A 13258-nucleotide genomic window follows, 5' to 3' on the forward strand; every position below is an offset into this window, starting at 1 on the left:
TGTCGTCTCTAAACCCGTCTAATCAACGTGATCAATGACAGCTAATCTGGATCGCAATTAATTATGTGAAGGATGCTTCTCATTCCGAACATTCCAGGGCCCCGTCGTACAAAGAGTTACGATTGATCCGATCAATTGTAACTCTATGGAAATCCATCAGTGTCATAATTTTTTCTAGAGGAAATTTGCAAAATGTCCTTTGTAATCAAAGGAGAACACCCCAAATTGTCAAGAAATCAATGAATTTACGGATATGCATTTATATCTAGAATTTTTTTTTAACAAACATGCATTTCATATGTTGACTTTGCTGGCTTTCCATAGTTGCGATTAATCGGATCAATCGTAACTCTTTGTACAAGGGGGCCCTGGATGATTTATTACCTTCTCCGACTATATCGTCAGTTTAGCATTGACTCATTGGTCGAATCAAATAAATTCCAGTCGCGTCAACTACCAAGACACAAACATGATAAGACTAATTACTGCCTTGATTAGTAGTTGTTGCAGAGTCGGTTCTGGTCGGTTAGATGGTTGACAAATATCCTGTTATAGGGTTGACCTACTCAGCACCGATTGAAAACCGAATTATGTTACAAAGGAAAGTAAAGACATTTTGAAAAAATACACACACACACACACACACAAAGAAGTAAAAATAATAAATTAATTAAAAAGATCAAATTCTGGCAGAGACTCTTTGTTCATCCCCCGTTAGGTACCCCAGTAACTGGTTCAGTTGAACTCCTGCCGAAAATTACAACTGAAAATTAAAGTGGATCTCGGTCATTTAAACCAGACATTTGAAGGAATATCATGGTCTGTATCGCTTCTGTTTAATACATTCCTCAATGGGACCGGGTTCTTCGACCAAACCGACCAATAAATCCGACAATTTCGAACAACGAGCCTTGTCCTCGGGAAACCGGCCAAACCGATCTTCCCGATGTAACCAGGGAACGAAGTTCTATTTAAAGGAGAATGAAACCCTTGAAACCAGCTGAATCCATATCAAAGAGAAAAATCAAAGAAACATATTGTTGAAAGTTTGAGGAAGATTGAATGAATAATAAGAAAGTTATGAGCATTTAAATATTGAGATCACTAGTGCCATGTAGATCCTCCCATCGGCAATGCGACCAAGATCTGTGATATCACACACGTACAACTCCCTGATTACTCTAGTACTTATTTCACTTATATTCTCACTTTTATAGAGTCTATCACAAGGTGAGGTGTTCTCTTTATGAGATGACAAGTACAGAGGTTTCACAACATTATACCATTGATGAATCGTTTGTCATATGATTAGAATAAGCAAAAAGAGATGTTTTGGGGTATATTTTCAGTGTCCAAATGGGAGAGTTGTACGTGTGTGACATCACAGATCTTGGTCGCATTGCCAATGGGAGGATCTCCATAGCATTAGTGATCTCGACATTCAAATGCTCATAACTCTTTTATTGCTAGTCCTATTTTACTCAAAGTTTTGTTGATCTTATTCTTTGATTTTTCTGCTTTCACAAAAGCTAACTTGCTCCAAGAGTTTCATTCTCCTTTAATGAATTTCATCTTGACTCGACCTTCTTCCCCAGTTTTGTTTTGACGAAATACAACTCATCATCTCTTTCCCCTATCTGTGTCTCATCATACCGCTGTTCGATTGTCGGCATCTAATCCCCCCTAATTTGTTCTAAGTTCTGCCGATCGTCCCCAAGCAAGGGAAAGATGGGGGAGAATTACCTATGTTTTCTTTCTTAGAAATGTCAGAGTCGCAGCCATAGAGGCATGTATATCCCATTCATATCAATTTCGAAATTAAATTGATTTTGAGCTTCAAAGGCAGGAATAATTTTGAAGTCAGAGCAATAAGGACATTGTGTCGCAGTCTAGTCTTTTGTCTTTTGTTTATCGTCGACTAATATATTTAAAAAGCTTTTAAATCACCGACATGTAACAAAAAGAGGATTCTTCGAAGGTGACATTAGAACAGTCACGATCTTACTCCAATTTTTTTAATTTGAAATGAGTTCTGGTTAGTAAACTCTAAAAGTTGGAGGAAACTATCTCAATGTTCTTGTAGAAAAAAAATATTGTAAATCACTTTCCGGCATAAGAACAAGTGTTTGTTTTAAAGCATTGTGAATCACTAAAGTCATTAAAAATGGACACCAGTCTAAGCGATCCCAAAAGGTCATTGGTCAAAGGTCATAGGTGGAGGTGCCGTGGCCGAGTGGTCTAAGGCGCCTGGCTATACATGGAAAGTCCGGGGTTCGATCCCCGGCCACGACACTTATGTATTTTTATCTTGCATTAAAAAAAATGGAAATGCTTTACGCATTATTTGTAACTAGGTGTGCACAAAAAATGCGCATATAGGCATATAAATTGTGGAACTGCAACCAGATGGTTGGTCCGACACTTTCAATCAATTATTTTGCTGTAAAATTTCCTAAATATGAAAATAATTCCATTGCTCGCGATTTGTATTTAAATGTCTCCCACGACTTTTTTTTTAAATCTTCAAGCAGTTTATTTAGAGTTGGTAAATGCATGTAAACTCACTGAATTTATCGCCTTATGGAGGCAGTCAAAAGAGCATGCGCAGATCGGTATGTATTCAGGTGAACTTTAATACCGGCCTCTTTGTCTTTCGTTGTCAATACAGAAATAATTGGGTTCAAACGCAAATCCCAAATACGTGCATCTGATAAGGTGAACATTATAAGTTGAGTTTGATTTATAGAGTTGTGATTGAATGCAAATCTTCCTGCAAATGGCCCCCTGCTAACAATTTGCCCACAGATTTCCCCCACGAATTTCATTGTTTGTAAACGAAATAGAAAACGACAGAAAAATCAGCCAAATCAGAGTAAACGGATTTGACAGGGGTTAATTTTCAGTCAATTTTCAGAGAGAGAGAGAAAAAAAGATGATTTGAGTGGAAATCGACTTCGTCTGACTTTCTATTTTTGGTGATATCGGTTTGTGCAAATTCCTCGCCTTTTGTTTGTGAGGTTAATTAAGTGCGACCTCTCTAAAACAATGGTGTACCGGCTTAGGATGGTGAATGGGATTAGACATGTGATGAGAAAACTTAAAAAAATGTTTAAAGTGGGAAAATACCCAAAATAACAGTCTCGTTGTCTTCGTATCACATGAAAATAGTAAAATCTGAAATTATGTCCCACAAACCCTATAAACTTTTTTTGTACTTTTAGAATGCAATCTGACGAAGTTTCGACATGTAATATTCCTTGTTATTTGTTGCCTTAACGCATTGTGTATATTTAGGAGATGGTAATCGTAGTCATTTACAAAAAATGAATGATACAAAATCCCATATTGAATTAGTAATAATCTTATTAGAGGATTTCTAACATCGTGACATAACATATTATCTCAAGAAACGCCTTGAACGAAAATCATGCATTTGATGGTTACTCTAGATAAAGTAATTGAAATTTACCCCTATAAAGAAAAACCCAGATAATAGACTTCCCTTTTTAATTATTGAGAGTTTCAATTGAGCAATCATTGCTTTGTGGATGCAACAAGTCCGATAACCTTGTTAGCAATTAGAAGGCGTGTCAAGGTTTGAAAATGTAATACGGAAGTCGTTGTCAAGTCATGTCAAATCAAATCAAACTAAGGAAAACACTAAAATATGAAATAAATATGATATTAATATGGTGTGACCTTAAAACATTCCTTATTCTTTTAAATCCCCCTGATGTCTACAGCGAGACCCCTTCTTCTTTGTGATATTATATAATTACACGATTGATGGTTGGTAAATAAGCACTGTTCTTTTCGGAATGTCGACAAGAGTCGACTGAAGCAAGTCAGCGCATGCGACGGTGAGCGAGCGTCGTGACGCGGGGAAAGGCGTCAAAGATCCTACGTTGTTGGTCGTAAGTCCGAGGAAATGTCAGGAAGTGATCGTACATGTAGAAAAACATAGTCAATTAACGCCCGCCAAATGGTTAATTGCTTTTTTTTATATTTAGTAAATTCTTACTCAACCTCTAGTCCGGGAATGTGTAAAAGTCTGAAAACCTAACCTTTCTTGAGCTTACATTTACTACAGAAAATACTTAATAACTCGCTGCATTTTGAAGATTTGAAAATAATTAGGGGAGCCCGCTACATTCTGTTTAATTCATTGTAGTAAACGTAATGAGATTCTGCCTAAAGATGCAATAAACGATCACAATTGACACAGTTCTATAGAAACCAATGAATATCGAAATCAAGTATAGAAGACTAATATATGTATATTTTCGTTAGAGTTTTGCTTAATTATTTCCCCCGGAGTTTTGCTTTCGACCGTATGGTCATTGGAAAAACGATGTAGTAAAAGAAATACCGGTAAAGTTGTGTCATTGAAAAATATATTTAATTTTGCGTAGAAATATTATACTGGTCATATCATTTATCAAACTTGACTCGAATTTGTAGACAGAGGCCCATATTCAGAAGTCGGGTTAAATTTGAACTCAGGTTTTAATTTGTGGTTTAAGGATGGATAGACAATTGTGACATAATTCACGAACATTAGAGACAATATTTCAGCTCATTTGACTCTCAAATCGTTTTCAATAATCTAGGGAGTATGAATAACATAATTGTCTTCACCATGAAAAATCACGAAAGACCACAGTAAACATACGAAACATACAATGCAATCAAGACTTTGACACGTTTGGCTTCCCATACTTTTAGTAAAGAGTTAGACCATGGTCTAAGTTAAACCTGACTTCAGAATACGGGCCAGAGTGTGGTAAATGAAAGTTTAAACTTTCCATCAAACATGTCTTAAATGACCCATTATAAACGTCTGAGACTATTCGTTTTCTTCTTTTTGACAGCTGTGTAAATAAAAAAATCGTAGTGAGTGGCTATAAAAACGAATACATATATTTGCCAAGCTGTATTTTCAAATATATTATTTCCAAAACCTGAAACAGATTATTTCGTTAAATTTTACTGAATTTTTGGTGTAATAACTGTCATATTGGGCAATGGTTGAACTTGCGGGTTATTTCAACATATAAGTCACGACCGATGAAATTTAAACAAATGACCTTTGTCGATCCAAATTCGAAACATACCATGCATCTTGCATCAAAACCAAATGTTTGCATTGGACAATAGCCTCATTGTTCCACTTTATGGATTTTTAGGGTTAAATTGGAGAAGTAATTATAAGATCATTGCAAGGGAACAGCAACAGAATGATCGGTAGTAAATGAAATACAAACTAACAGTATGAAACTGGTTCGTTTGTACTCTCAACCTTCTGAAACATGGCCTTTTCAATTTATATTGTCTTTGCGGATCAATCTTTATAAAGACAGACAAGGATGATTGGCAGACTATCAATACCAGACCTGATGCAATTATTAAGTCATTGGAGACTGGATCAATTGATATCGAATTTCTTGACCGACTAAGTTTTGGTGAACTTCGAAACTAAAACTGATATAACTGTATATATATATATATTTATCAATAAAAAAAACATCAAACACATTATATGAACAATAATTCTCTCGTTATACTTTCAAAATGTATTTATTAAATATTTACAGTTACGAACCTATATACATATCACAAAGGAAAACCCCTTTTGATTGATAAATACATACTCCGAAGTTGGTGAATTGAATTTTAGAAATGAAAAGAAATTGTGATAATGTTGGCCTATCGACCTATATTAACTTTCTATGAATACATAATTTCAATAATCTTTCATTCTCACGTTGGTGATATTTTCTCGCGTATTGTCTCCAATGAGGTATCACTGATGTTCGTTTTTCTGTGAGCTCTTAACCCGTAAGCTGGTGCGTCGAACCTGACACGACCGTTGATATCACTTGGTCTGGTCCTTTTCGTGATACTGGAGCGGTGTCCCCGGTGGCGCTTCTGGGGTCGTTTGCCCCAGCACCGACATAGGAACCCGGTCAACTGATAAAAGAGAATGTTCTTGAACGCGTTGCGGAAATCGCGATTGAAAATACTGTAGATCACCGGGTTCAGGCATGAATTAAAATAGCCTAACCAGGTGAGAATCTTGAAAGCTAGCTCGCTGAACAAGCAGGAGGTGCATAGCGGAAGTACAATGTTGTAGATGAAAAAGGGTAACCAGCACATGAGGAACACGCCCATGATTATCCCTAACGTGATGGCAGCTTTGTGATCCGTGGCGGCTTGGCTGTTGCAGTGATACTGCGTGTCCGGATGGTGGTTTTTACTGCTCCCCAGGCGGCCGAGGCGAGCGTTCCTCATCCGCTCTCTCACCGCCTTGAAAATACACGCGTAGATACTGATCATAATTAAACAAGGAATGATGAAGCTTATTAAAGAGGAGAAGACAGCGTAGGTAGCGTTCAGGCTCATCGCACACTCGAAGTAATCATCCCCCGGATCTGTGTCAGGGGGTCGAAGATGAGAGACGGTGATTGAATTAGGGCTCAATGTTTGCATGTCAGAATGTGTGAGGTTAGAGAGGTTGGAAGGGGAAGGGAACAGGTGCGACGAGGGGTGGAGTGATGGGCTGGTATCTGAGGCATCCTTATGCCAACCAAGATGAATAGGAATGAATGAAATAAGTGCCGACATCCCCCATACCAACAAGATCATGGCTATGACGATCCTCTTTGTCATCCAATGGTAGTATTTAAAAGGTCTTTTGATATGGATGTAGCGATCAACGCTGATGGCGCAAAGATTCAAAATGGATGCCGTGCTAAACATGATATCAAACGACACCCATACATTACAAAAGCGATGGCTGAACACCCAGTACCCTAAGAGGTCATTAAACATCGCGAACGGCATAACAAGGAATGATACCAGCAAGTCTGCCATCGCGAGAGACACTATAAAAAGGTTCCCCGTCCTCCGGAGTTTATCCTCCGTTGCCACGGCAACGCACACCAGGATGTTGCCGAAAATAGAGGTAACAATAATGAGCGCGAGAACGGTTCCGATTAGGACCATCTGAGCGAGGGGCATCCCCCCGTCTGGGTCGGCGGCGGGCGGCTCCTCGGTAGGATAGTCGATCTCCGACATGGATAGTTCATCAGCTGCCAGGTCGACACTCAACGTCGATATCACAGCGGAGGTCATCCGTTGATCCTGCATGGTCGTCGATGCACTTCACCGGAAATGATGTTCAGGCACCACCAATTGCGGATCCGACTCAATCATATCGCGTCACAAACTCCCGCCTAAAAGCTCCACAGAGAGGGTGTATAAATCCGTACAATCCAACCGTGTAGTCTGCCCGGCGTCTCTAATCACGCGAAGCAAGTGGTGTCTGTAAGGTAATGAGGTCAAACAAGATGAAATGATAAAGACATAATTTTGGCAGTCATATCAGGTGTTGCCTATCCTTTTCAAAAATTTAATGTTCATGACATTTTTCATTAATGTGCAGATATCGTCCTAATGCCTTTCCCAGCTGTAGGAAGATTCGGTATGACAGTAATAGGGAATCATGGGTGCAATGAGTGTGAACAGTAATGTTAACCCTATTCGATTTACCTATATCCTATACCTCAATTAATTTTCTTCTTGTGATCTGATTTTTTAAATGTTTTTTTTTTAATGTTTATGTGTGCGTTTAGGGCAGTGGCGGATGCAGGGGGCGGGGGGAGGGGCACATCTGGCCTGTGCCCCCCTTTTGAGAGCCATAGTCAATATTTTTAATGTAAATATATCGTTTTTACACAAGTGTGCCCCCTTTTGAAAGTTACAACATATACTTTTAATTGGAATATGTCGTCCATACAAGTGAGGACTTATTTTTTGCTTGTCATACCTTTCTCGGGAAAATGTGCCCTCCCCCTTGGAAAATCCTGGATCCGCCCCTGGTTTAGGGGTAGGATTCTTGTAAAAGTGGTAAAAGAAAGAAAGACGCATGCCAAAACTTTATAAACAATAACAATCTAACGCAAAAAAAAATCAATAAATAATCATTAATTTTGGTGAATGAATAAATTAATGATGGCCAAAAGGATAGATTGATTATAGTCAATGGAATTTATTCTTAGCTATGGCCCATTTCCAAAGCTTGACAATGAATCTAAATATCATTCAGCGTTCATTTGTCATGTTCCAAATAACTTGAATGATTTTCGTAGCTGAAGCCTCTGTCACACAATCTCACAGAGGACTCCAACTTACAATATTGGCTGCTTATTGTCGGTCTGAGAGTGACCCGTTCGTGTGACAAGGGTATAATGAAAATGACATATGTGATATTAGGGCAAGCTTATTAGTTACGTTTGACTGAATTTTCATTAAGACGAACTCCTAAACGGTCATGTGAATAATAATAATTGATCTGAATATACGACTCGTTTCACACAACTCAATTGGATCATTTATGATAGATTACATTCCTACGTATGTGGGTGGGGTTGACTTATGTTGAATGTACTTTTACAAGCGGTTTGTTGGGGTGTGTGTATAAAGGTATCACATTAAATTCCATATTTCGATGAAAAATCGAGATCGAGAGAGAGAGAGGGGGAGGGGGATAAAGAGGTGAAGAAAGGAATATATATTGAGAAACAGAACATGCAGAAGGGGAGAGAGAAACAGATGGATCGAGGGGGGGGATCGAGCGTTAAAGGAGGGGTAAAGGTGTAAGGGTGGAGGGGGATACAGTAAAACGGTGAAGATAATTTATAGAGAAAGGGGAAAATGATGATACTGGACATTTTGGGGAAAAAAATGCGACGGGTGTAGGTAAATTTGTTGGCTATCATTCCCTCAATGTTCTGCCCTGGGTCTAAATTGTTGAAATAAGGATGTGAAGTGAGTAAATAAACGACGTTGATAAAAAGGCACTTATCAGAAAAGGAGATGGGATTTAGATGAGTTTGTATATTCGTTTCAGGATTAGACGTATTATCAATCTACTTTTAAGGCTGCCTGAGAGACTTTAGCGTCTCCTTTTACGGATCGAAAATCAATAAAGAGTCTTCATCTATGTGTACACGCATTCCCTGTACAAAATGTATATACAAAATAACCATTCTTTATGTTCTTGTTCAAATGGAACAGATGATATAGATGGTCATCGTTATCTTCTCCATATAGTTCTGACAATGTGTAATTAGTGCTATTGATTATGTTAGTGTATATATCGGACCGCTCGTTACTGTTGAAGACCTGACATATATTATGTAAACGTATTTAATACGTGAAACTACACTAGCGATATTGTCGGGATATATGTATGACACCATAGTGGAATAGATTATATTCATGTACCATGTCATTACCATGCCTGAATTGTATTACAACATTCAATTCAATTGTTTACGGTTGAAAAACAATGTTTTCGTTTCCTTGTTAGACATGAAAATAATAGTAATATGTAGGCCTACTGAACTTATCTGTATATGATAGGATTATATAATCATTTTCAACTATGATAACTGTTTTAATGCAATTAACTGATACAGATACACACTTAAAAAGGGGTGTTGATTTGAACCTCTCTTTGTCCCGTATTTGCAACGTTTTAAGGTTCGTCAAAGAAGCAGGAAAGGTTTTTTATATTTATTTTGAACCGTTTTCGTTCATATCAGGAACCGTTTTAGCTTCCTTATTCAAACAATGAAATTCTCGATCCTGTGAATGGCCCTAACATTGTTGTATAAGGACAATATAATGTTCCAATATTTCGAAGGGTGAATGCAAAGCGCAAACAGATTATAAGTACTCAATAAGGAATAAGGAATCAATAAGATGGTGATGAAGTAGATGGTGAAGGTGATGATGATGATGATGTGATGATAATGATGATGATGATGGCGCTGGTTATGATGAAGATGATGATCGTCAAGAATATTGGCATTTGTATGGAGCCATAATCATTCAAAATGTGCAATGTCAATTTCCTAATTGAACATAATGGATAGTAGTATTTTCGCATGTAGCCCCCCCCCCCTATACATAAATCGTCATCTTCTAATTTGATTGAAATAGAATTGATTGAAATTGCCAATTTCAAGATTAAAATCAATTGTACTTGGTGACTGAGTCGGCCACTGACAATGAATACAAGTTAGATTTGACCAAGTGGTACTTAACTCTATGTTAAATTGATATCAACAATTGCATTTCATAAACAGACTTTTATCAGCGACGCGAGCTCATTAATTTTATCTCAGATAGAGACTCCTATGCGAACTTCAATCAATTGATGTAATTAATTACAGCATTAATTGAAGTATGAACAGGCCGATGGCTCGCCCCACTGTCTTTCTCATTATTTGTGCTGGTATAATGTATACGCATGAGTTATGATTTTAATCTGCTATTATTAGTACCTAACGTTATTATCGTGAATTTGCAGTTTGATATAACAATAAATCATAATATATATCATCATCACATAAGACGATAAGGCAATGCTTGTTCGATTGGGTAAGGTTTATGAAATATAATAATAATATCGAATAACTTGTAGAAAGGATCAGATGCTTATTAATGAATAAAAATGTTTATTTTGAAGGGTGTGGTTAACCTTAATACCGGAAGTTTGCTAAAGGTGATGTCCACAAATTTCCTGCAAACTGTTATAATCATTCGAAAAAATTATGGAAACTACAGCTTAGAAAAATTCACAAGGGAAAATCCTTTATTTTAGTATTTGTGTTATGGTTTTGTCATCTGTTAACACTTAACGTGATCATCTTTGGTTATTTTCCCCCAATTATCTGAATGGTTGATTAAAAATATATGTAGATATAATCAATGAATATAAATAACAAGACCAATTTTATGAGATTTTATGACGTAATAACTAATAAAGTTACGTAAAAGGCAAATGAATAAAATAGATACGATAAATAAATACAGTAGCGTAACAAGCGAAAACAATATAGGGGCCAGATTAGGCGGATGGAGCAAAAGTTCCAAAAAGATTCGAGCAAGCGAAACGAAAGAGCAAAATATATCCTTTTAATACAAAATATAATTTTTGGATTTAATTTTACATAATATCCAAATATTGATATGATATTTCAATATCTATCTCCGTTTTTTTTCCTTTCTATTTCTCCTTTCTTGGTCGTTTAACTTTAAGGGGGGCATGGCCCTATGTAAGGCCCCCATCTGTACGCTAGTAGATACATTTAATTCACTAGATGATCTTCTTATTCATTATTCTAATGCATAGGAAGAGAAAAACAGATAAAGCAAACAAGCGTGTTCCACTGTGTATAGGCCTATATGCATATACGCCATCTACACTAGCAAATATCAAACGAAAACAAAAGCTTGTGGTTTTAGATGAGACATTTATTGATCATAAACCGTCTTGACGTAAGAATACATGAGAGTGTGACATTGGTACCATTTAAAACGTAAACAACAAGACAAAATTCCTTCCCCGCTTTTTTTTTAGAATGAGGTAATTTTTTTTAAAATAAAATACGGCTAAACGATGGTTCTCGTGGCCATGTGGTCCAACAGATAATGATGAAAAAAAAAATCAACTAAATTTGTTTCCCAGATAACCCTTAAAATCGTTTATCACAATTCATTATTACTTTATTTTGAAATGATTACACGTTTTTGTTAACTTTTAAATGTGACTGTATTACTCAGTGTCTGAATGTGTTCTGGATAGTAAAGTGTGATGAGGAAAGTGTAGAAATTTCATTTTAACTAATTCCCACAGTATTGTCTGATATTGCTTATAATGTCGCCTGTTACTTGATCATCGTACGAGGAGTTAGAATGGGTAAAATCTCGTGAACAAAGTTCGAGGAAACTAAGACCTTATATCACTTAACATATAGGTAGACCTATCCCGTAGATTGCACCTTAAACGCAAGTTAATGAATGAAAATAAATGGCGAGCTATTTTGAGGTGGTGGCGCCAAAATGACTGCCTTTAAGATGAATAAACATAATCTTAAACAATACGAGGGAGGTCACAAAAGTTTATGTTCCTATCGATAGAAGGAGAGCAAGTACATTGCGATTGCGGCGGTACTAAAATTACTCGAAGTACACACATGCAAATATAATTTCTTATTAACAGTTGCTTTAAATCAGTTAACAAAGAGACACAAATTCACGAATGATGTTTCAAATTAAAGCGCTAGACAATGTGTTGATAACGTAAACCCTTACCTGAGTATAAGTATAGATAGTAATCCTTAACAGTCACGAACGTCCACGGATAAGGGAAAGTGGTTATTTCCTAAAGTAAGCCCCGGAGCATAAGCCAATAATCCCAACATGGGGGAAGAGATATAAGGTGAGCACAATTATGGCAGTGAGATGAGGAATAGTGAAAGTGGTTGGGCAGTTTAGATCGACCCACTGTTTTTGCGACCCTCGAAGAGGCGCCATCGATTGCGCGAGTCAGAGAGAAGGACATCGACTAATTTATTCCAACGCCATTGTCCAGTTCTACTGATGCGTTAGTCACAAACCAACATCTCCAATAAAACTGCTATCCACTCCACTTCTAACACAAAAGCCTTACTAGATGATCACACACTTTAACGATTATAGGTAAGATAACAATAGCTGGCCTGGTGGTGACTTCATAGAACACAAAGTGGTCAATATCATTTGTCGTATCAACTGCCAGCAAAACTTCACATTGATTAATCAGCGTTTGACGTGCATTCCAATGGTAGATAGCGAAATTTCGCGTATACCCGGCGTACCACATAAATTGAAGAAAAAAAAAGGAGCGGAGCGAACGTATACACACCACGACTTACACTTCCTAACTGAGATGCAGTAAAATTGGAAAGTGATCTTAGAGACTCTCTACACATTGATGATTGTTACGGTGCGCATGCGCGGACATTCACAAGCGCTGATTGGTTCGTCAGAGTAGCAAAGTTTTCGCTTCTCCTTTTTTCTTTCTCGGTTAATGCACGCTTCCACGACAAGACCTGAATGAGGACGATTGTTTTGAATTTGCTATTGAAGCACGTTACGTTGCAAAGCGTGGCGGATTCAACGGGGTTTGAGTGAGCTGAGGTGTTTAATATTACCACAGCAGGTGTATGCATTATTATGATGGAGAGCTGTTGAGCGAGAAAAGGAAAACAAGGCCGAGAAAGATACCTCATTCAAGAAATCAGAACAAGCGTGATATTAAATATGAGCTTGATGAAATAATGAAAAAAGCCTCAATCAATTTTGTTTTCGATAGTCTACCATGCGTGTACGTCCGTTTCGTCAATCACCATGCTTTCAGACCTCA

The 13258-nt window shown here is 37.3% G+C and overlaps 1 protein-coding gene across 1 annotated transcript; it reads right to left on the bottom strand.

The window, feature by feature from the left end:
- Nucleotides 1–3219: 3219 nt before the first annotated feature.
- LOC129273034 (dopamine receptor 1-like) lies at nt 3220–12986 on the bottom strand. Its single transcript, XM_064107582.1, has 2 exons — nt 12166–12986; nt 3220–7324 (listed from the first exon to the last, which is right to left on the bottom strand). The coding sequence occupies exon 2, from the start codon at nt 7147–7149 to the stop codon at nt 5761–5763; it is 1389 nt and encodes a 462-aa protein (XP_063963652.1). The 5' UTR covers nt 7150–7324; nt 12166–12986; the 3' UTR covers nt 3220–5760.
- Between the last annotated feature and the right edge of the window lie 272 nt (nt 12987–13258).

This window comes from Lytechinus pictus, chromosome 12 (genome assembly GCF_037042905.1).
Source record: "Lytechinus pictus isolate F3 Inbred chromosome 12, Lp3.0, whole genome shotgun sequence".
NCBI lineage: Eukaryota > Metazoa > Echinodermata > Echinoidea > Temnopleuroida > Toxopneustidae > Lytechinus > Lytechinus pictus.